This window comes from Cannabis sativa, chromosome 3, assembly GCF_029168945.1.
Source record: "Cannabis sativa cultivar Pink pepper isolate KNU-18-1 chromosome 3, ASM2916894v1, whole genome shotgun sequence".
NCBI lineage: Eukaryota > Viridiplantae > Streptophyta > Magnoliopsida > Rosales > Cannabaceae > Cannabis > Cannabis sativa.
The window spans coordinates 24,437,136-24,461,062 of NC_083603.1; the positions used below are offsets into that span (position 1 = coordinate 24,437,136).

The following is a 23,927-nucleotide window of genomic DNA, read 5'->3' on the forward strand; positions in this document are numbered from 1 at the left end:
GATCACAAAATTCCTCCATGAACTGAAAACTAATCCCCCTGCAGAGTGATCAATCACTGAATAAGCTTTCCAAAGGTTGAGAATTGTTCTTATTGAGCCCAGATAAGTAATGGTGTGAGGAACTCACTTTCATCACCACACATCTAAGTACTAGTTCTTATAGCATAGCTATAACATAAATGTAGGGAAATTGCTTGGAAGAAATGAATAAACAAATATATTCAAGCTTTAAAGTTGAAACTATTTCTACTTTTATGTGGTTAATTATTACTGAGTAGTTTATACATCTCCTATTATGATATCATAAGTATTATGAAATAGTGAAATGATTCATGTAATTCAAGAAAATATGGTACAAGAAATGAAGAGCAAAACAAATATTTTCTCATATTAAATATATGTATCACAATTTACACACTATTTAGCAGGAAACAGAGGCTAATTTGAAGGCCAAATGATTGGGTATTGGTTTATAAACATTTCTTTAACTAAATTATTCTTGGGCTCAGGGTGGAGGGAATAAGCCTATAAAACGTATTGTGTATACTCCCACAAGTAAAACTGAAAAGCCAATGCTTCTCTTCGAAAGCCTCCTAGTTTCTTCTAAAGCATCTCCTCCAAAAGAAATGACATGAAGCCACAAAGCCTGCTCAATAGCGAAGCACTGAGTAGTTGAAAATTGGTTGATTCTAAGAAAACCTCTTTCAAACTTGATCTTGAATCTAGTGTGAGATGCATCTCAGCTTCTCAGTCTCAAGTTCTTGTTTTAAAGCTTCAACTCGTTCAAGTAATGCCATGTTTTCCTTCAGAAATAGACAAAACTAGTGAGAAGGGAGGGGGAAAAAAAAAACAGAAATCCAAGTAGTTTCTTAAAAGCCCAGAACTGTTTGGTAATTTCACAAAAAGTTTCAGGATTGACTGTTAGGAGCAACAAATATTGCTAGGATACTAGTGATAATAGTAAAATTCATATGACCAATTTTGCTGAAAGTATAACTTTGACTGAAATAAATCTATTATCTGCATAACAGTCAATCCTGAAACAAATGACAAATTAAAGTAGAAAAGAAGATAAAATATTTATGGAAACCATGAAGATAATAAACATCTTAACAGGGCTCAGTAATAACCTTCTGCAGCAATTCCAATTTCTGGTTCGCATTACCAGTGTCATGATCATCTTTTTTAGAAGACTCCTTGACCTGTTAAAGAATTTAATGTTTTATGAGAAATGCACAAGTCACTCTCTTATCTAGTCATCAATTCTAAGATGGATACTCGTAAAGGCGTAAATCTAAAGAGTTACTTTATAAGAAGCACAGAGGCATATACAAGAATCTCAATGGCCCTCAAACCATACAATCTGGTTATAAGATACATATAATATATCCATTATTAGTTCTATGTGCAGAAGTCATACAAACCAAATGATCCACAGCAGAAAAAACTTACGAAAATTCCAATAAGCTTGGGAAGAACATGTTATCTAGATACAAAAGTCAAAAGCGAAAAATGATATATAAGATCACCAACAGTCTACTAAGCTCCCAAGTAAGGCATTTTGTCATTTACAATGACCATTCCATTAACTGAACTATTCTCATGATTCTGAGTGCACATAGTTGCTCTATAAAACTGAATTGAAATTTGAAAAATCTATTTACCAAAGCACGAATTATTTCTTTAATATTAGAAGCTACCAAACAACACTATCACATGTAGAAAATACTCCAAAGTAAAGACTTTTGCAGGTAGACACAACTCCATAATATGAAAAGGTGAAGGAATCACAAACTATAAGAATACTGCCAAATAGGAAAACTATCATATACTTGACAAGAACAAATTGTCAAGAAATGAAGAAATGATAACTTAACAAAAAGTATTCAGGAAAACCAACAGGTGAAGCTTCTAAGAAAAACATTCAACTATAGTGTACTTGACAAGAACAAATTGTCAAGAAAAAACAGAGTTATTACCAACAGGTTAAGCTTCTAAGAAAAAGATTCGTCCTTTCTAGTAACATTAGGTTAAAAGTCACACTCATAAGAAGCACAAATCCTACATAATGGACATTAATCTCGTTTAGTTGTTAACACATTCCCATTACCAATTATTTTTCTTTTCACATTTTAGTTATTCCAAGCCAAACCCTCTTTAATTGAGATCTGAAGCAAAATATTTAATAAAACCCAGAAATGTGCTCCTTTAATATTTGAAATAAAAGCTACCTTATGAAGCAAATAGGACAATTTAAAATTGAGCAGCATAAGGACTCCATTGAAGAAATTTGCAGGTCCATTTCATAATATAATTCATAAATGTGAGGTTATACATATTGATATTCAGAATTACTATGAATCAAAATAAACACATCCAAAATACCTGTTTGAGTTCACTGAAACATTGGGCAGTCTTCACTGCTTCCTCATCATATCTCGCTCTCCACTCAGCCGATTCATCCAACGCTTCTCTGTTAGCCAAGTCGAACTGTCGTCTACCCAGTAAAGAAAAAAGTTTTAATCTTTGAAAACACAAATGTTTGAAATATTGTTGAAAGAAATGAATAGTAAAGAGTATTGGAGAGTGTAAGCAGGTAACCTCAAGAGGTCAGCGTCGAAGGAAGAAGCGGAGTAATCGATGCTCCAAAGTCGGAAGTAAACGGCAGTGCCTAGAATGATGACCACTGCCAAGCCCAACACTATTTCGTTTCTTCTCCATCTTCCCACCATTCTTCGTTCTCGCCTGATGTTCATTTTGGCTCTCTATTTTCAGGTGAAAGCTTTGTTTGGTTGGTTGGGTGGTTGGTTGCCGGGTCAAATTCAGTGAATGTAGGGCTTTGGGCCTCATGGGCCTAACTATCTTCTTTGAAATTATACCCATTTTTTTTTCTTTTTCTCTTTTCCGAAAGTATTACAAAAATACTCATTTATATCTTTCATTATTTTTATTGAAACTCATTTTTAATTAAACATTCTAATTATGTCTCCAGTTCAACTTATTTTGTACTGTGCCCAAGCAAAATTTATGTATTTTAGTTTATTAAGCTTTAAATTGGAAGCTAACAAAGTTAATTTTCTTTTTGTACCGTTCTAAAATTTTATTACACAAATGCCAATAAATTTCTTTTACTTGTATTTCAGTACCAACCTGTAATTTTGATTTTGATATTGGACTAATTAATGATTATGTGTCAAGATATTGTTACTCCATATCCATATTTTAGTACTTTCACAATCAAAAAATAAATTGTTTTCGCTTGGTGAGAGTAAAAATGTGACAGGACCGCCTATAGTTGTGACTAATATTTTCACGTTGGTCGTGGAGATAAAGACGATGGTTTGGGTGGTGAGTGAGTGAGGAGTTTGGGATGAGCTTGAGTTTAGGGTGTATTCTCTGTAGAGAGTTCAAGATTCCCCCTCAAGTTGCCTATGTACCCTTATATAAGGGACCAAATCCCATCGTAGTTCAGTTGAAGGGTAGAATAGTCATTCCACTCCATTATTCAAATGTGTTCACCTATCGTTGTGGGCTATACACCCACTTTCTCGTGGATACCGGTCCATGGCCTAAGATAGTGGGAATAGTTGTAACCGCCTTGGAGTAGTGTAGTCCATAAATCGTGGGCATAACCGTTTCAGGGCTAGACTTGCTCTAAATGCACTGTGCAACCCACAATCGTGGGCTGACCACGTAGTTCAAATGAGCCTCCATGTATATGGACTTACCACTCCTTGGACCATATCACAGGTCTAAGTATGTCTAAAGAATTGTTGTGGGTTGGCCTACCCATAATCAAGTTAGGTTGTATAGTTGGTCGTACAGATCATATACACTGTAATTTAACTAATAGACATTGTAATTTAACTAAAGCCTATTCTGTAATTTGGGCCCTTGAGTTTTCTTGTGGAGCCCATGAAGGGAGTGGCTTGTACAGACAGCCTGGTGGTCATCAGCTATAGGTTATGGGCTTATTCAACTGGGCCAAGATCTAATTAGAAATTTTACCCTTACAATTTATCCCCCACTCTCTAAAGTGGTATGGCTATTTTAGAGAGTAGTTTGATGGTGTCTGACATACGACTTTGTTGTTTGTAAAGACTATGAAAAATTCGTTTATTTCATATATAGTTAGGTTCAAGGTGTGGTGTGTGGAGGACACTATGATTTAAGAGGTGATAATAGTGCTCATATATTATATGGTCTGTAGAGATAATATCATTTTTGAGTAATGTAGGTTGTGTATTCACAATTTTCTCATTTTAATAAGTGAAATCCTATGAAAGTAGGAATTTTATGTTGATCGTAATGGAAACGATTAAGGAAAGTATCTTGAAAGATCTTCAGTGAATTCCTCTAGTCAGCCATTTGCGTTACGCGACTTGCTCGAATCCCTCGTTGCGAGGTTAGATCTTGAGCCCGTTCGACTAATAATCACTTTGAGCATTTATACTTCAATTTAATTTGGTATTGTCTTGCCCTACTGGTACATTCTGGTGTGATATTATGCTCAAGAACGAATTTTCTTGCCACGTGTTAGCTTGCCAAGTAATCATTAGAATAAATTTTGGGATAACAATATGTATATATATGAAAGAAAAAAAAAAAACCCTAAAAGTAGTTATACAAAAACTTTACTTAAATTTCAAATTATCGTATAAATCAAAATCTTGTGTAAAACGTAATATATATATGTATAAAGGAAAATATAACGAGTACTAAATGTAAATATGTTTCTAAATATAGGTGAAGTCCATAGTTTATATGGGCCCAATACGGCCTGTACTATTGTGACAGTTGGGCCCAGTAAAGCCTGAGTAGTGATGCTATAGTAATGGACTACACGGTAAGGCATGGGCCTCCCCAGAGAGTACGTCGCCATCATGGGAGGGAGTAGGGACTACGTTGGTACGTGTCAGTGACATCATACGTGTGGATGTCGGTCGATTTGAATTTCGGACGCCAACCCAATAGTGGGCCCCACCGCACGGGCGTGGGCTTCATTTTATGCCAATGAATCTCTGTCGTTTTTTGCCATATATATATATACAATTTTATTTTGGACTTTTAATTAATTTGTTTAATATTTATACGTGTATCTATAGATAGACTTACTGACCTTGATGGAGACCAAGTCTTGATAGTTGGAAGAATAAAAAACATTTAAGAAAAAATAACCAAAATTTCACAAATGGACTTCAGCTGGGTCCATTCCACAACCACTTCTTCCTCTTTTTCCTTTTTCATATATACATAGATGTGTGTGTGTGTGATGTTTTTAATTAAATTAGGAATTTATTAGGGTTCTTCTATTGATTCACAAGTGAAACCAACAGGCTGTCATCAGATGCATCATGTGTTGATTTATAGATTATATCAAATATGATGGGATAGCTCATCAAGTTTTCTAAATAGGGGAGTTGCAGTGATGTAACTAACATGTATAGTGGGACGGACCAACATGTAGGCGAGACACGGTTGTCCTCTGCAAAAAAAAAATGAAAAGAAAATATATATAATTTAATTAGTTATAATATATATTTGTAATAAAAAAATTATATTTATTGATATAATATAAACTTTAGTGTAATAATTAAAATAAATTACATGTATAAAAAAAATTATGCCCCATTACTTTAAATCCTCTGAGTCCCTCAGTGCACGTACGAAAATGATTAAGGTTAACCAAGTTCACATGGCTGCAATTATACATACTAATAATTAATTACTTAATCATGCTGTCCAAATCTTCATTGCTTCTCTCTTACCATTTTTGAAGTGTCGAATTTAAGGAGGGGATATGATCAAATTATTAGTAAATTATTGGAAGACCTTTTAAATCTCTTCTGAATTAATTGATTGCTATATATATATATTTATGGCTTCAGTAATTGAATTGATTCAAAAGTATAAATATAGTGTTTTAATTACAATAATAATTAAAAAAAAGTTTTTTTTTTTTATTTTCTTTAATTTTTACATTTTAAAATATTTTTTTTATGTTTACAGATTTCCACACAGAAACTACTACAGTAATGAAAGGAGTAACCTAAATCATAACTAAAATTCATATAGCAACCTACATAGAAATCACCGAAACTATCCAAACTTTAATTTTTTTTAAAAAAAAAATTAAAAAATAATATATAAAATAATTCCTTAAAAAAATTACAATAATTTCTTTTTTATTATAATAAATATATTTCTTGTATGGAATATGTTCAATTTTTCCCAGATACATAAAATTATTAAATATAATTAGAATTTTATAGTTTTTTTTTTATTATTTAAACATTTATATATTACAATACATAATTTAAAATTTAAATTCAAAACCTCTAACACACACATTCTAGATTCTAGCTACTTGAGCTAGCCTCAATTGTTAAAATTTTACAGCATTAGTTCATCTCAGTTTGTGACAAAATATTAAAAGTCCAGCTGGTTAACTAACTTATAAAAATAATGTCAAATTAAACGTTCACGAGTCACGACTATGTTTTCCCAATATAAAATTATATATTGTATGTATAATGTGTCATTCCAGCAAAAACAAAAATGTATAATGTATCATTACATACAAGTACAACTACTAACAACAAAGTTAATGCAACGTTATTTAATTAACTCGAATCTTTTTCAAAAAAAAAATTAATTAACTCGAATAATGTAGAAGCAGAGAAAAAAAAAATATAGCTAGTAATAAATTTAAATCAGTCAAATGTGTAGAAAGCCTAATTTTGTTCTTTTCGAAATGATAGAAAAAGCTTATATATACATACGTAGTTGTTAGATTTAAAACTTACTTACAGATGATTTTGGGAAGAGATATTTGAATTTGTTTGTGAGGAAAAATATATAGTACCACTAAACTACATCAACAAAGGGGAAAATTGTAAAATAAATTAGTAAATTATGTAAAAATTAATTCACTACTAAAACAATCTTTTAAATGCTATTTTTTCCATAAGTTTTATAATAAGGGAAGCTAAACCACTTGAGGTTAGCTCAAGTGGCCATAGGTGGGTGTGTGAGTGTTGGAGGTCCTGGGTTCGAGTCCCAGGTAAAATATGTTGTAATATATAAATGCTTAAATCAAAAAAAAAAATAAATAAATAAAATAAGGGAAGCTAAAAAATATAAAAAATACTTACTTATTGAAAATTGACATTTAAAGACAGTTTTTTTTTTAATAACCGACGTCCGACGGGATAGGGTTAAACAAAAATTCTAGGGATTATTTCACAAAAACATAAAAATAACAAAAAAATTACAAAAATACGGTTTCACGGAATTCTAAATATTTTTATGATTTTTTTGATTTTATTTATAGAAAATACGGTCTTTTTATGTTGTAATCTTATTAATTTGCTGTTAATTTTTTGTTATCTGTATGTTATTTTGATGCTATTTTCATATTACCTTTATGTTATTTTTTGTTATCTTTAGTTAAGTTGCCTAATAGGGTGGAGAACATTAATTAAACATAGGTTTTTTCACCAATAATATTCATTAGGCAACATTGAGAAACATAAAGATATAAAGATATATTCATTGCTAAAAAGTTCATTTTGAACTAAGAATCAATAACAAAGGAGATTTACATTCTCACTTGTTTTTATAAAAGATTCTATTATAGACCTTGGCATCTGTTGCTCGTTTCAATTCATTAATCAATTCCGAACAGTGAACTAGAGGAGAAGGTATACAGACTGCCATAAAGATTTTTCTCTAATAGTGGTGAACATATGCAAGCTTAAGGTGTCTGCCTGTAGATTGAAACAAACATCTCACAAATTGGTATTAAATCATCTTTTCCTTTAGGTTTGAAAAGAGAATTATGGAAATAATTATATACCAGAAGGTTAGTGGGAGTAATATTTGTTTTATACGTAGACAATATGTTACTTGCAAATGATGATAAAAGTTTTCTATATAAGTTGAAATAATTCATATCTCAAATTATTATTTTGAGATAATGCATATAAATAACATATATAATTTTAATTAATTAGAGAGTAGCCACAACATCTCTGATTAAATAAAATTATGTATTATTCATCTGATATAACTTTTATCTTTAAGTGTGATAATTCAACTCGAACCAGCATCTGAAAAATGATCTGGAGTGAGAATAAATTAAGAACATTCATTTGCTTCTATTTGAGAAGCCTAATGTATGCCTAAGAGTCTGAATAAGACTTTGCATTACATTTGTTTCAGGATCGTTAAGTAGTATCAGAATAACTAAAGTTAAGACCACTTTATTTTTCATACAAAGTGATGAGGTATCTTTAAGATACTAAAAATTATATTCATACATATTTTAAGATGAATTGACCATCTGGAAATATAGTTAACCAATTAGATTCTAACATACTTCACTGGTTGTATTGATTCACGTAAATCAATATTTTATTACGTCCTTAAGATTACCAGTAAGTTATATTGTAGAGAATCTTGATTGTTATTTCCACTATAGAAGTCAGATTCATTTATTGTTTTGAGGATACATCTCGTATGATGTATTATAGAGTTTCATAGTAGGCCTAGAGTTCAGAATTACAGTTTCATTAGGCCATTAAGAAAATTTTGCGATAAATTCAGCTACAATATTTATGGCTAATAACTCTAAGAGTACTGGTCGAAGCTAGCATATCGACATTAAGTATTTAGCCATAAAAAGGCGTGATAAGTGGTCATTAATCACGCAAACTGAATTGGGTGATCGCATAGATCCTTGACTAAAGGCATGCCGCAACACAAATTCAAGGATCATAAAGTAAATATGGGATTCAGTTAATCCATATGCAGTTTTTTTATTTGTACAACCAAAAATTATTTAATGAAACTCTAATTTCGATATTTTCTCATATTTATGTGCACCTTAATTTCATCTGAGAAAATTATCGTAAGAGGACCTGATTAAACATAAGGGTTAGGGTTTATTCACTTAAGTACATTGCCACATAAAGTACATTGTAATATAATAAATATATTGTAATACATAGAAGATAATACTCGACTTATAATGAGGACATGTCGCTATGATTCGTATGTTTATTATATAATGAGGAACGTTTGGGTTTGAATGTTTTAGTTTAAATGCTGACCAAGTGGGAGAATATTAGAATATTTCTAATTAAGGAAATAAAATAATATTATTGATTCTGATAAATGAATATTTTATATTCATTGAATCTGGACAGAATCAATTACGTAATATTCTATATATGGTCAGATTTCTATATTCATTACCTGATTTGATTTCCTGAATTAATTGTCAAAATATTCGACAATTAATGTGGCACGATATCGATGGAGTATCTCACCTATAAATATAGGGTCTCGGTCCCCGAGCTCCTCACTCATTCTGTTCATAACAGCAAAATCCATCTAAAGAGAGTTGAGAGAGCGAGGAAGCCCGATTACCCACATCAATCGGTTTCTTTTGCAGATCAAGCTTATGTGGGATTAAAGCTCAAAGATTCAATGGCTGGAGGTATTTCGATCCTTAAATTATAGTGCATATATGATTTATTAATTCCGCACTTTATTCATAATCATGTATGTTTTAGTCTATACAAATAAATGTCTAACAGTGGTTACTATTACTTCTTGCTTTTCTCATCTCTATCATCTTCAAAAAAAATCAATTTCTTAAGCTTCTTTTTCATTTTTTTGCATGTTCAGTGTTAGATTTGAGATTTTGTTCATTATTCTCTGATTTTGTTAAATTTTATATGTTTTGTTGTGATCTGCATGTATTATTCGGTGTTAAGTATTATATACTTTATTTTTATATTTTTTAACATTTTTTTTTTGTTATTCTGATTTTTTTTAATGTATTAAGGAAAGGGAGAAAAATTTAAGGTGAAAGTTCCCCCTCGTGATGTTATGGAAGTTTCAACTGGCGAAAGAGTTATTGATGTATAATATTTTTTTGTGCTTTTATTTGGTGATTTTGTTTTGCAGTTTTACTGTTATTTTACAGTTTTTTTTAATTTATTTTTTATGTTATTGTTCTAGGATTGAACTTTTTAATACTTACATTTTGACGGAATAATGGTTATTTTTCAGCTGTTCTAGTAGTTCGGACCGTAGGTGTTGAAAATAGACGCTTCGTATGTATTTTGGGGTGTGTACAGTATAAAAGAAAAAAATTAAGGTGACGACAGTATTTTTGTAAAAAATTTCGTGTGGCAGTATAAATATAAAATTGCCCCTAAAATTTAGTATTTTTGTAAATTTCCCAAAATATATACTATTCATGGGATATGGTCTAAAGTAAATGAAAAAATAATACATTTTGCATGATATTTATATAGTAAATATCATGCCAAATTTGATATAACATTTACAATATAAAAGAGAAATTACTCCACATACTATTTTCTTAATTTTTTTTTTTTCAAATTTACGGGTTAGGTTTCTAAAGTGGTTTCTCTGGTGATTTTTATGTGAGTTGCTATACGATTTTTGGTTGCGATTTAAGTTAATTCGTTAGTTGCAATAAGAGTTTTTATATATATTCCGTAAAAATGTAAAAAAAACTATTTTGAAGTGTAAAAATAAAAAAGTTCTTATAATAAATTTGCATCACTTTTTAACACACAATTAAAGTATGTATTTTTTAAAATGAATTATATTTTAACTTTGTATCGTTAATTTGTTTCACTAAGGATATATACTAATACATACATGTAATATTATATTTGAAAATGGTGTCTTCTTTTCTCTATAAAAAAAGTCTCATGTATAATGATAAAATTTTAGTGTCAAACTCAAAATCCTAGATTTTTCAGTGCACCAACACTGACAGTCTCTTACCGTAATTATAAAGGCAGGTAATCCCTAGGTAATTAAGGCTGTATAACTTATTAGTATTCTATTAATTACTTAAATGAATGCACTTAGAATAGTGTTTGTTTATTATAATCCTTTCTGGGTAGAAATCATGGCTTATATGGTGGAAGTAAATAAGTGGGAACTGAAAACAAAGTGAACTAATAATTAAAAATATTATATATATTTTGCTTTCAGAAAAAAAATATATATTATATATATACATTATTAATATGTATTTTATATAAATTCTATATATATAATCAAAACATGATTATATGCATATGCTTTGGGAATGGTTTTTGTCCCCATTTTTCTGTTATGGTTCGTGCATGACCACGAGTTATTTGACTATTTGTTTGTTTTGATCTCATACGATGCAGTACTTGTCTAAACCCCTAATAATAATGTCCATACACCCACTAGCAAAATACGATCTCTCATATAAATATATATATATATATATATATATATATATATATATAACATACATGTGTGTATGTGTGTGTGATGTAGGATTATATTAAGTTGTATAGTATTATACCTAACTATAACTTCCTTAAACTGGTAACCTATATATAAATAAGTCAATATTTATTTAAGATAATGTTAAAGTATATAAAGGGAAAATAAAGATATGTTTGTTTCCATATTTTTTAATAAATAAAATAATGCATTTGATCGGAAAAGAAGCAATAATAAATAAAAGTTCATAAATAAGTAAATAAATAAGGACAAAGAACACAAGAGAAGGCGTTGATGAAACGGATTGAGGAAATTCACATGATCCAACTAAGGATCTGGTCACTAAAAGATGCTTTGTGTTTCGGGTTGTGTTTCTTGTCGGTGCTGACCCTATACCCTTATCAATAATTATCATACTCATCTAAATATATATATACACACACTAGTGAATGAGCAAAATATTAATGACCATATATATAAATATTGAGAAAAAAAATACTATTTATGTTGAAATTTATATTCAACATTAGTATAAGATATTATATCGGTATTACTATAATTAAGTATTAACTCTCACTTTTAATTATTTGTAAGGTCAAAATTATTCCTACTAAAAAATATACATATAAATATAAAACAATTAAGAATGAACCTTAAAAATTAATTGTACAATATACATCTCTATAATATTTTTAGCACATAAATAATTATGATTTTATTATTTTTATAAGATAATCTACACTTTAATTATTTAGTTTCTATATATATTTCATTATAAATAATTTTAGCGCCAAAAATATAGTATTGTTACAGTTATACTTGTTGTTTTTAATATTTCTGTAAAACAAGTTATTTAAATCTTATTTTTAAAAATATAAATTACTCTAAATTTCTTTTTCAAAAAATAGTTACATGATATTTTAAATGAGTATACAATATAAATCAAAATTTATAAAAATAAAATCATAGCTATATAAATATAATACAGACGCGAGTGCACTTATTTTTAAACCCTATATATCATCCTGCATGTATACATAAAACTCAATTATGTATATTGGAGAATTATGATGTGCACCTACATAGACCCTAATTATATATAGGAGAATTTTGTGGTGCACCTAAAAATAAAAAATTACATTAATATTTTAATTAGTAATAGTTTTTTTTTTTCTTTAATAGTATAAATATATAAAGTTAAATTATATTTTTAGTGTAAGAAATTGTTCAAAATTTATCATAAGATTGTATAGCATTGTAATAAATGTTCATCTTGAGTTGCACTCTCTTCTTTTTTTAAAAAAATAATTTGTTGATATAGTTTATGATTAAGAATGTATAGTTTTCTTACAAATATTTATTTCATTAGCTAAAATTAGTCAAAATTTATATATATATATATATATATATATATTTTGTAAGAATTTTTGAATGGTACCAAATTAGTTCTACATTATTAGAAAATTACATAAAACATAATGAAATACAACTAAGGAAGTCGTTGGAAATATTTACTATAATTTGAATAGTTTTTTTTAAAAAGAAAAAGTAAATTTGAAGAAGGAAATTCCACAAAGATATTCATAAAAAAAAAAAAAAAAAAAAAAAATTATTATTGTATCCTACTTTATAATTATGTTATAATTTTTTTTACTATTTATATTAGATAATAAAAATTTAAATAATTTAATCTTAAATTTGTATTATCTTAATTGAAATAATATTATAAGACACTTTTTTCCAAATATATATAAATATATAAAAATATATTTGTATGCATTATAATATTGTATATAAAAAATAGAACTCTCTAAATTATAATTTCTTTTAATATTATGTGTGATGGGGTATTTATTAAAATTATTTTTTAATATTATTTTTAATAATTTATTGTAAAATAATTAAATACTTTTCCATGCATATACTTCTTGAGTTCTAGATATTTTGTTGGAAAAAGTACTTTAAAAATTAATAATTTTACAAGAGTATTAAAAAACATATATATATTTTTTTTATTAATAACTCCTTTTTTTTTACTAATAACTCATTTTTCTTTAACTAATAACTCTTTTATTTTTACTAATAACTCACTACAATATTAATTTGAATTTAATGGTAATTAACAAAGAAAATAAGGACATCTTTGTAATTTATTGTAAGGAGCCCAAAACAATATTCTCTCTTTTTATATTGTTATAGATTGTAGATGATATATATATATATATATATATATATATATATATATATATTTCAAAAGAAATTAATATAACTATTTTATTATTATATTTTTTTTCCTCTTGCACTACGTTGCATTTCTCTTCAGTGTTTAACATATAGGAAATTTTATGTAGGGGATATATATTGTTGGAAAATTCTTCAATATAATTAAAAAAAGATGTATCGATGCAACTTTATCTGTTTGGGTATCTAAAATAATTTTTAATCAAACCTTTTCTTATGGTCATGTACAGTATAGTTATTTAAGACATCCTCCAAAATTTTAAGAAATTCAGAAAAATTTAAGATGTCGAAAAAATATGATCAGACAGTGTATTGTACGCGTGACTATTTTATTTTATACGCATGTGAAATAGACTGTTTGAACACTGCTTTCTATGTTGTAAATTATTTCAAATTTCTCAAAATTTTGTAAAATATTTTAAATAACTATAACGTATACGAATATGGAAAAAAAATAATTAATTTTTTTTTTTTTCTGAATGTCAAAATAAATAAAAGATGCATCAATGCATCTTTTTTAAAAGGTACATTGTAGAAGCACCTTATTTTTTTTTTTTTTTGGTACTGTAGGAGAATTTTTAATTTTCAGTATCTATAAAAAAATCTTATCCCGATTTCTTTTCTTTTATATGATGTTGTGTATTTTAGTTATAATAATAGACATCATAATAATTTAATATGACAAAAATAAAATTTAAAATAATTAATTTTACTCGTATAAAAATTTACACATGAATGTAATAAACTGTTTCAATTATATATTTTTATTTTTGAAAAAGGAATAATTTCATTAAAAAAAGCACGAAACTAAAGAAATCATGATATCAATACAAGCATAAACCATCTAAAGTTAATTAGGCGGAAGACTCGACCACCAAACTTGAAAAGTTTCTAATGAAAGAGAAAATTAGGCTAGAGAATAGGCAATAACGTTACTAGCTCGATTACAATAAGAAATAAAGACATGAGAAAAAGACTTCCACACCTGAAGAATATCAAGAATAATACACTCATTGCAATCATTCTTCTTGTTTGAAAGAGAGTTCACTAGGCACAAATAATCAAAGAATCTATTGATACGAGTATATCCCAACCACACACAAAGGAGAAGCCCATGAAGAAGTGTAGAAGCCTCCACCACATGAGGTTCAAGCAAACCTAAGATAAGAGTAGCAGCCGAACATAAAACATCACCATCTTGTATGAATCATATATTTAACACTAAAATTTTTATAAAATTTTCTTAAAATAGGTAAGAAACCTATAAAAAAAATGATATGTAATTTCTCCGTATATTGAAAATAAATTAAAAAAAAATACCCAGCTAGGGTAAGATCAAAAGTAATACTCTTACTTAAAATTTTCTTCCAAAAATTGTTGAGAATTGGGGTTGTTGGACATATTAAAATATTTAAGTTGTTTTTTAATGAAATAAAAATATAAATATTTAGTACAATCTCAAATATTGATTATGAAAAAATAATATTGAAAACTATAATAAAAAATTATATATTTTTTTTACATTATTGAGTTAAAAATTAGAAAACTTGAACTATATAATAAGAAATAATTAGGTAATTATAAAATTTGATAATATAAATTTTAAAATGGTATGGTTGAGTTATTTTACTTAACCATGTAATTATGCATGAATAATTTTTTGGGATTTTTTTTTTTATTTTTACATTTCAAAGTAATTTTTTTTTATATATTTTTACGAAAATCCACATAACAACTAACGGAGTAACCTTCGCAACCCACATATACACTATTGGAACAACCCAAACCGTAAGAAAAAAAAAATATATGAGATAATTCCCTTAATTTTTTTAAGACGAAAAAAAACATGCAAGTACTTTTAAAATTATAATAGACTTTAATTTTTTTAATTTTTGTAATAAAACGAAACTTTAATCATATTATATGGACCATTTTTTAATGGGTATATTACTCATTGATGGATACTAAACAAATTTAAATATAAATATTAATTTTAAATATTAAACTATTAAATTTTGATTCGTTGGTGAAAAATAAAAGAAAATTTTAAATTTCTATGACTAATTTACCAACTTTATTAATAAAATTAAAATATATATATATATCTTTTTACATTATATCAAAAATATGTTTATATAAAAAAAAAACTTAAGTCAAACTCAGCTTTTTTGGTTTTTTTTTTTTTGGCAAAAAACGTTTTTTTTTTTAATTATTTTTTTAGTTATTGAACCACCTCAGCCCCACATAATATAAAAATGAGAGATTTTTCTAATCTAATAAAAAACTTAAGCATAAAAACTTAAATTTTTCTAATATTACTCATCTATGAGTAATACCTATTAAGAGTGCACGTATAACTAGTATTAGTAGCATGCAATACATGTTTGGTTAGAGTTGCTATTACTTAATTATTAATTTAAATAATATTAACAAAAATTAAATCTAATACAATTTATTTATACTTTTTTAAATATATAAAATTTAATCTAGTTTTAAATTTATTTATTTATAAAATATAATTAACTAATTCAATCAATGTCTAATTCAAATTTAAATTAAATAGAGATATTTAAAGTAATATTTTTTTTTAAAAAAATAATTGATTGATTTAAGGATAAATATTATTTTGGACCCTGTGTTTTACAAAAGTTACAGATTAGACCATCTATTTTTTAAAATGATAAAATGAACTAGGACCCTGAGCTTAATTTTTAACAATTTTTTTTAATATAACTTATTTAAAGATAATTCCTAATACAAACAAATGCAAAAAATTTCACCAGTTTTTTCATAATACCTCTAGATCGAATTATTATTTAAGTTTTATCGTGACCAAAAATCAATTTAGGGCCTTATTTGTACTATTTTAAGAAATGCATGGTCCATTTTGTCATTTAATATAACACAAGGTCTAATCTGTAACTTTTACTAAATACAGGATCTAAAATAGCATTTACCCTTAGTTTAAAAATATATATTTTAATGGTTAGAAAAATAAGAAAAAATCCTTAAACTATATATATTTTTTTTTGAGTAAATCTTTAAATTATATTTAATAAAAGAGAAATATATATTTTTCAACATGAAGTATATACCAAACTTCTGAATTTCCTTTGTCTAAATATTGTAACAATATTAAAAATCTTAGGATATTTTCAGCAAAATTTCATCACTTTAAACTTTGTTTTTTTTATCTTCTAAAGTGTAAAAACAATATGTGCTTCAATCATATGTATATGAAACATACTAAAAGAAATAATGAAAAAAAAAATGGAAAGATAAAGAAAGGAGTGGTTATAAGTGTATAAATAGTCAAAGCACCAAAATCATGGAACATAATATAATATAGTATAATTATGTTATGCATAAACAGCCCGGTCACCAAAACGGCGCAACCCATGCAAATCTCTTTCTCTTTCTCTTTCATGTTAAATATAAGTCTAAGCTGACGTTGGCCACACGTGAAAACCCCAAAAAAACATCAAAAGCTCCAATTTTGACTCTTTGACTTTGGGTCCCACAATTCTCACGTGTGCCAAAGAGTGGGTTACAACAATACAGAATATGTGTTCTTTCTCTTCTTCTTCTCTTCTTTCCTTCTTTTTGTTCTTTTCTCCTGTCGTTTTATACTTTACATCTCTTCGTTTTGTTTCCTTTCCTTAATTTGACTTTCTTGTTCGGGAATACCTCTATATTAAGATATAACTTCTGTATCTTCGTTTTAAATATGATAAAAATAAATCCAAAATGGTAAAAGTAATTAATGCAAGCGACCTATTTTAACCAACCCCCCCAAAGAAAACCTCAAAAGTCAACAAAACTACCTTTTTCAAATGACTTTATATGTGCTGAGCCAAAGAAAAACTGTCTTTTTCCCTTTATATACATGGAAATGAGACTTGAGCAATGAAGATAGACCAATAAAAAGCACTTATTATCAGTAAGTAGTGTTCAGACTATACAAGTATAAGAAGAAAAACAACACTGCTTAAATTTAATAATATACATCTCCAAAAGTAAAACTTGAAATCGGTCATAACCAAAAAGTGTTATGGAACATGGTATTTAGAAATATTAGTACACCATGTTCTATAAACCACTTGTACATGTGTAGAAGCAGGGGATTTTGAGGCTGTAGAATAATATTAAAACCAAACAAACAAACAAACAAAACTGCCATGGAAAATAGTCGTAAATTATTTGATCAAAGACTTATTTCTTCGACCAAAATTGGGCAAAAAAGAAGAATAACAATAATGTGAAGAGTCTTTGGTTGGATCAGAGTGGCTTCACAAGGTAGAATTTTTGGTCAGCATTGGGAAGGAACTAAGAGATTATAAATCATTTGAGGCTGCACAATTGAGCTAATGTTTGTCTGTCTTTACATGTCCTACGTTGTCGCTTCCCGAATCCATTAGAATTGTCAACCTCCTCGCGGTTTTCGTGAACTCACTGTTATATGAAACAAGTCAATCAACTGAACAACCCTACTATTACAATAGATGTGAACATCTAAATCTTTACCTGAATGGTTCATCTCCGATGTGCTTTACTGCACCTGTGCCATCGCGATAGAGAGCATGGCTTAGTGTTTCAGAGTTTTCTATTCCAAACATGTCTGCAAGTTTCCTATACAATTCATTGTAAGAGCCAAGCACAGAGAGATCAAGGGTGCGCCCTACATCTTCTGACTCCATGAAAACTTTACAGTGACCAGTTTCCAAGTTCGGCTCAGTCTCCTTATTCCATTGGAGCCCTTCGCAGGGTGAGCGTCGTTGTTGGCCAGAAGCATCAGAAAAGTTAGCTGCTTTATCACCATTCCCATCTGATGAACTGTTTCCAGTAAGAACTGGCGAGACTGTATCACCAGAACAGCTTAAAGAGATCTGCTGTTCTGTTAGTATCGGTTGACCAAAGAGTATGAGCTGCGGTGTCTTTACATCATTAGTAGACTTCTTAGGTGTTTGTGCGGTATGGGACATTGTTAACAAGCAAGAAACATTTTCATTGAGGCTCAGCGGCTTCTGATTCATTGCATTGTTGGGGAACTTAGCGGGCGCAGCACCATGATCGAATGGTGGGAAACCAGCCTGGAAAAGGCTCGGTTGCAGTTTATTGAAGTGAAGATCTGATAAAGATAGACCAAAATGAGCTTGCCTGGCTCCCTGCATGCCAGCAGGAGTGTTTTCGGACAGACAACTAAAGTTGTTACTGTGACCAAAGAGATTGCCGGTGAAACTCGGCATTGGAATATGAGTGTCAAGTGGGAAATCTGAATGCTGGGGCAATCTCAATTTCTTTCTTGGTGGTGAGAATGGTGAGAGATGAATGGCCGGCATGTTAGACACCAATTCTACCAACCACGGACTAACTCGTTTCACATTTTGAAGTAGATCAGGTTCATCCCATGAAACCTGCAGCACCATATTCTCAATACAAATTAGCACTTGTGAAGAGTACAAAAGGCTTTCAATGTAAACGAACAATCATTTGGTACATGTTCAAGACAAGTATCATTATCGTTTCCTATTAGATGTATTTAAATTCAACAACAATTGAATGGAAACCTCCCAAGGCTTTGTTTTGATAAATTTTTTATGTTTAACCGTATCTTACGCCAGTAAGCAGACTAAAAAGGTCGAGATGAAAAAATACAGAGTAATTTGGTAACAGGAGAAGATAAAGTAACTATAAATTCTAGCTTAGTTTGATATTTTTTTTACGTTTAGAGATAATAAAAATAAAAGACAAAAAAAAAAACAGAGTAATTTGGTAAGTACCTGGAGTAGTCTCCATGGAGAATCAGGCCAGCGATGGTAATCAGAAACCTGGACAGAAGATATAGTTCCCATAAACCAACTTATTCGGCTAGAATCTTCGGTTTCAAAGGCCATCTTGAACCTCATTCCAGGGGTCCAACGGATCTGTAATGCGGCTCTTACCAAGGACGCTTTGACACAAAACTCAGGAGTACTAGCTCGAGGGTAGTAAACAACCTCAAATGGTTGACCATTAGAAGCAAGTGTTGCAGCTTCAATAACTGATTCGGGCCTCACTTTCCCCTTCCCCATCAGACTACCATTCGAGTTCGTTCCATTACCATTACCATTTCTCAACATCTTGTTCTCTTCATCCCTTAAAAAAGCAGCAAATCCTCCATAAGGACTAGCACAATTCCCACCAGTTGGATTCCAACCCGAAGAGGACTCCGTTCCACCTCCCATACCCCGCTTAGCACGACGAATACCAACACAGAGATCGCCATTTTCAGCTCTTAAAAACACAATTGAATCCCCAGCAACCAGCTTCTTATGGTTAACAAAAGTACTCCATCCTGTTGTCAAAAGATGCCGCCTTGGCGTCCCTCTATATATATGTCTGAATTTCCATGTTTCGCCATGAACATCCTTAGCAAGGATAGTCTGAACAGGGGGATCGGCATTGTAATCCAAACGTGGAAAGATGGTTTCGGCACAGTATCTTGGTACTGAGAATCCACCACCATTGTTGGCATCTGACTGGGTCAAAGTCTTGGCAAATGATGCTGGTTTCTCTTGAGCTTCAGACCCATTAAGCCCTCCTCCAATACCATCATCATCAAAGCCAAGCTCATTCACACCAGCAGAAGAAGGAATCAACCTTAACTTGGCAAAAACCTCATCAGTCTCAGGATCAGCCATGAATTTAATGGAAGAAACTTTGCATAGTGTGAAAGATGAAATCCTGAGGATTTTGCTGAAATCAACAGGACCACAGGCATGTTCGGCATGGCCTTGAGGGAAGTAAAACACCTTTGCATTTACCATTGGCATCTGAACCATACCTCCAGCACAGGCATGCCATAACTGAGGATCTAAACACTTCTCCACCTCTTTAAGTTTCTCTTTTGAATCCATAAACGTAATCATCTTAAGTGATAATTCTTTTGAAAAAAAAAAAGGAAAAACTACAAAATCTTCCCAGAAATGAACACCCTTTACTAGTTTTTGATTCCTTTATCAAATAAGACCTGCATAACCATATAAATCAGTCAAATAAGTCAGAATCAAAACCCAAAAGAAAGAAAGATAAAAGATTCTTTTTAAAGGAAAAGTAAAGAAATATAATAATCATAAGGGAAGTAATTATTAATTCCAATCAATGAAGTACAATTTGATGCATTTCTTACCTTAAATAGATAAAGAAGACCAAAGTAGAGATGGAAGATCTAAACTTTGTGGCACGATTCACCAAAGGAATCTGTTCTAAAACTCCACATAAAACAATACCCACAATCAATACCACTAATTCTATAGAACCCCATAATTAAGAATAAACAGAAAAACAGACCAGCTTCGAAATATCTTTGCTCCCTCTCCCCTCTTAAATTCAATGCTTCAATTACATCACTCATCCCAGAAAGAAAAAACCTCCCTTAGAAAACTTCAACCATCAAAACACAATAAACTTAATTTGAAAAACACACAAAAACCCTAATAAAGTGTACACTCAATGAAACCAGTGGAGCAGCCTCAACAGTAAGACTCTTTTTAACCCAAACTAACTCACAGTCCCTCTACCCAGAAAAGAATCCTAAACGACTTCGTTTCAATTCCTTTAACTTCTCAGATAAAAAATTCCGAGCTAACTCTGCTTCAACGATCCAAGAATGAAGAAACTATAAAACAAAGCTCTCAAATTTCTTCAGTTAAAAGTAATTAGTTGAGAAAACAAAAACAAAAAGAAGAACCCAGTTGGAAACTTTTTGGTGTGGGAAATTGAAAAGAAAAAAAAATTGAATCTTCTTTTCCTTTTTCTCGTCTTCTTTGTTTTTCTTCTCCTTGGCTCAGAGATTCAATCGAACACTCAATGGCCGACACACAACACAAGATAGAACTCCATTTTCAAACAAAAACAAAAAGAAAAAAGCCACAGCAACCTTTTGGATCATGCAAGAGTCCAAAATATTGAGAAAAAAAAAACAACTAGCGGTACTATTAGTAATACTGCTACTGTTCCTTTATTTATTTATTTAATATTTAATATATTTCTCTCTCTTATTTATTAATTTTAAAATAATTAATTTGATTTTTTTACCCTTTTTCTTCGGATCTGACGAAACTGTATGTGTATCTTCAGAAGCCAGCAAAACAACAAAGATCTTTAAGGAACCTATCCAATTTTACTTTTTTAATATTTTTTTTAATTAATAATAAATTAATTCGAAATGGAATTAATTAAATAATAAAAACCTGATTTTTTTTTAATAATCCGAAATGGAATCAATTAAATAATAAAAACCTGATTTCTTTTTAATAATCCGAAATGGAATTAATTAATTAATAAATTAATTAAAAAAGTAAAAAAAAAACAGGTTTAAACAAATAATAAATGTTAACTACCTAATTTAAACCCCTAGAAACCCTAAAAAAGACTATACCGTGCAGCTCTTTTATTTTAGTAGGGGGAGTTATAATTGTAATTTTCTTTTTTAAACACTTTACCTTAATTTATTATAGTGATTATAAATTTTTCAAAAAAATGAACTTCTAAACATTAGGTTAAACAAACTTTTGTTTACATGTATTCTATAGATTTTTTTTTTCTACAAAGTAAATTAGTTGATAATTTTTTTTTTCAATATTTACAAGATATTATAAATAATATTTGAAGCTGTCTAAATAGCTATAATATAATTTTGGAAAAAATTATAACTATTTTTCAGCTGAGGGAGTTTCTTTAAATAATTGCATGTAATTATTTTAAAAAAATTATAACTATTCATATCCACATATGATGAGGCATGGTGTACCCTTTTTAACCTTTTATTTTTTCTCAATTTAAAATATTAAAATAACTATATCAGGAATTATAATAATTTTTCTAATAATAAAAAAAAGAGAGAAAAACTATGCATTAATTCCGGCGTTCCTCGCTTAGCACTACAGTGGACTCGACCGATATTCATCAATTTCTTGCAATTTTATAGTTGGGATTGTTAATGTTTAACTTTGCTCTAAAAGCAAGGGAAAAAACACAACAGCTTACAAGTTAACCGTAGTTTAACTTTTTTTTCAGTGATGTTTGAGTCAACATGGTTAAAACTTAACCCAACACGGGTCCCGGTTCCGGCTCAAGCGCAAACACTGTTGGTTTTTAGAACTGTTTCCGCTTCTCTGTTTGACGATGAGATAATTTTGTCTCACGCTTTGTCTGGTGCAAGTGTATATCACGCACTTCATCCAAAATTAAATTCATTTTATTCGGAAGAAAATCAAAATTTATATTCTTAATTGTTTTTTCTTAAAAAAAAAGGACATATTCTTAATTGTTATTAAGCTTTTTTATTTTTTTTTTCTTTTAATTTATTTTTTAAAAAAATAAATCTATCAAATAACAATAAATTATATTTTAAATATTATAAAAAAAATAAAATATTATATAAAATTTTGTTAGAAAAAAATGAAAAACATACATAACATAGAAAAAAATATGAAAGTAAAATTATTAAAATTAACATAAATAATACAAGGAAAACATTTAAAATATTATAAGATTTTTAAAAGTATTTAATTTTTTTTAATAATTAAGTGTACTTATTATTTTATGAGTGCAAATAAAATTTTTAATAAAAGAAATATTTTTAATGGCAATTATCAATTATCCTCTTAACAGTTAAATTAATTTTTTTAATAAAATCTCCATCCTAAAATTTTCAAAAATAATATATATATATATAAAAAAAAAATCTATCTTAAATGAAAACAATCGTGACCATATGTTGATTTAATATTTTATGGATGGATTTTTTAATTTTATTTTTTCTGAAATCAGGATGGATTTAAATCAGTCTTTCTTTGCTTTTAAATTACTGTAGAAAAAAATGTGTGTTTTAATTCTTACAAAATTGTGATAGGCTTTTTTATTCTTAGAAAAAAAAAACATTCTATTTTTTTTACAGGTTTTTTACTTTATCTTTTTTAGAAAACATTATGTAAATACTTGTTAAAAAAACAGAAAAAGCTAAAATTCGTATATTAAACATTGTAAAATCATAAACAATGTAAATTTTTTATCATTTTTAATATTTATGAAATAATATCTTTTAATTAAAGGGTAAAAATTTTGTTTTATATTTTGAACAAATTTTATTTAAAGGAATATTGGCTGTAAAACTAGTGAGGTTTTATTTTTTTTTTAAACTTAATTACCACATAAATTAAATTTTGACAGTAAAATTTATTGAATTTTTATTTCATTTTGCTCTACCTCCCTTCAAAAATCTCAATTAAATGTTGTAAAGTATACATGTAGTAAATTTTAGTGATCACGTACTATTAATTATTAAAATATTATAAAAAATAATTTAAAATCATGAAATTTTTTTTTTTTTCTTT

General features: G+C 28.7%; 2 protein-coding genes across 2 annotated transcripts; both read right to left on the reverse strand.

Moving 5' to 3' along the window:
* Window positions 1-362: 362 nt before the first annotated feature.
* Window positions 363-2,828, reverse strand: LOC115708872 (uncharacterized). Its single transcript, XM_030636887.2, has 4 exons — window positions 2,602-2,828; window positions 2,386-2,497; window positions 1,131-1,202; window positions 363-803 (listed from the first exon to the last, which is right to left on the reverse strand). The coding sequence occupies exons 1-4, from the start codon at window positions 2,754-2,756 to the stop codon at window positions 723-725; spliced, it is 420 nt and encodes a 139-aa protein (XP_030492747.1). The 5' UTR covers window positions 2,757-2,828; the 3' UTR covers window positions 363-722.
* A 14,636-nt stretch (window positions 2,829-17,464) lies between these two features.
* Window positions 17,465-21,544, reverse strand: LOC115709736 (auxin response factor 18). The gene is made up of 4 exons (XM_030637920.2): window positions 20,720-21,544; window positions 19,332-20,560; window positions 18,076-18,965; window positions 17,465-18,003 (listed from the first exon to the last, which is right to left on the reverse strand). The coding sequence occupies exons 2-4, from the start codon at window positions 20,457-20,459 to the stop codon at window positions 17,916-17,918; spliced, it is 2,106 nt and encodes a 701-aa protein (XP_030493780.2). The 5' UTR covers window positions 20,460-20,560; window positions 20,720-21,544; the 3' UTR covers window positions 17,465-17,915.
* Window positions 21,545-23,927: the final 2,383 nt, after the last annotated feature.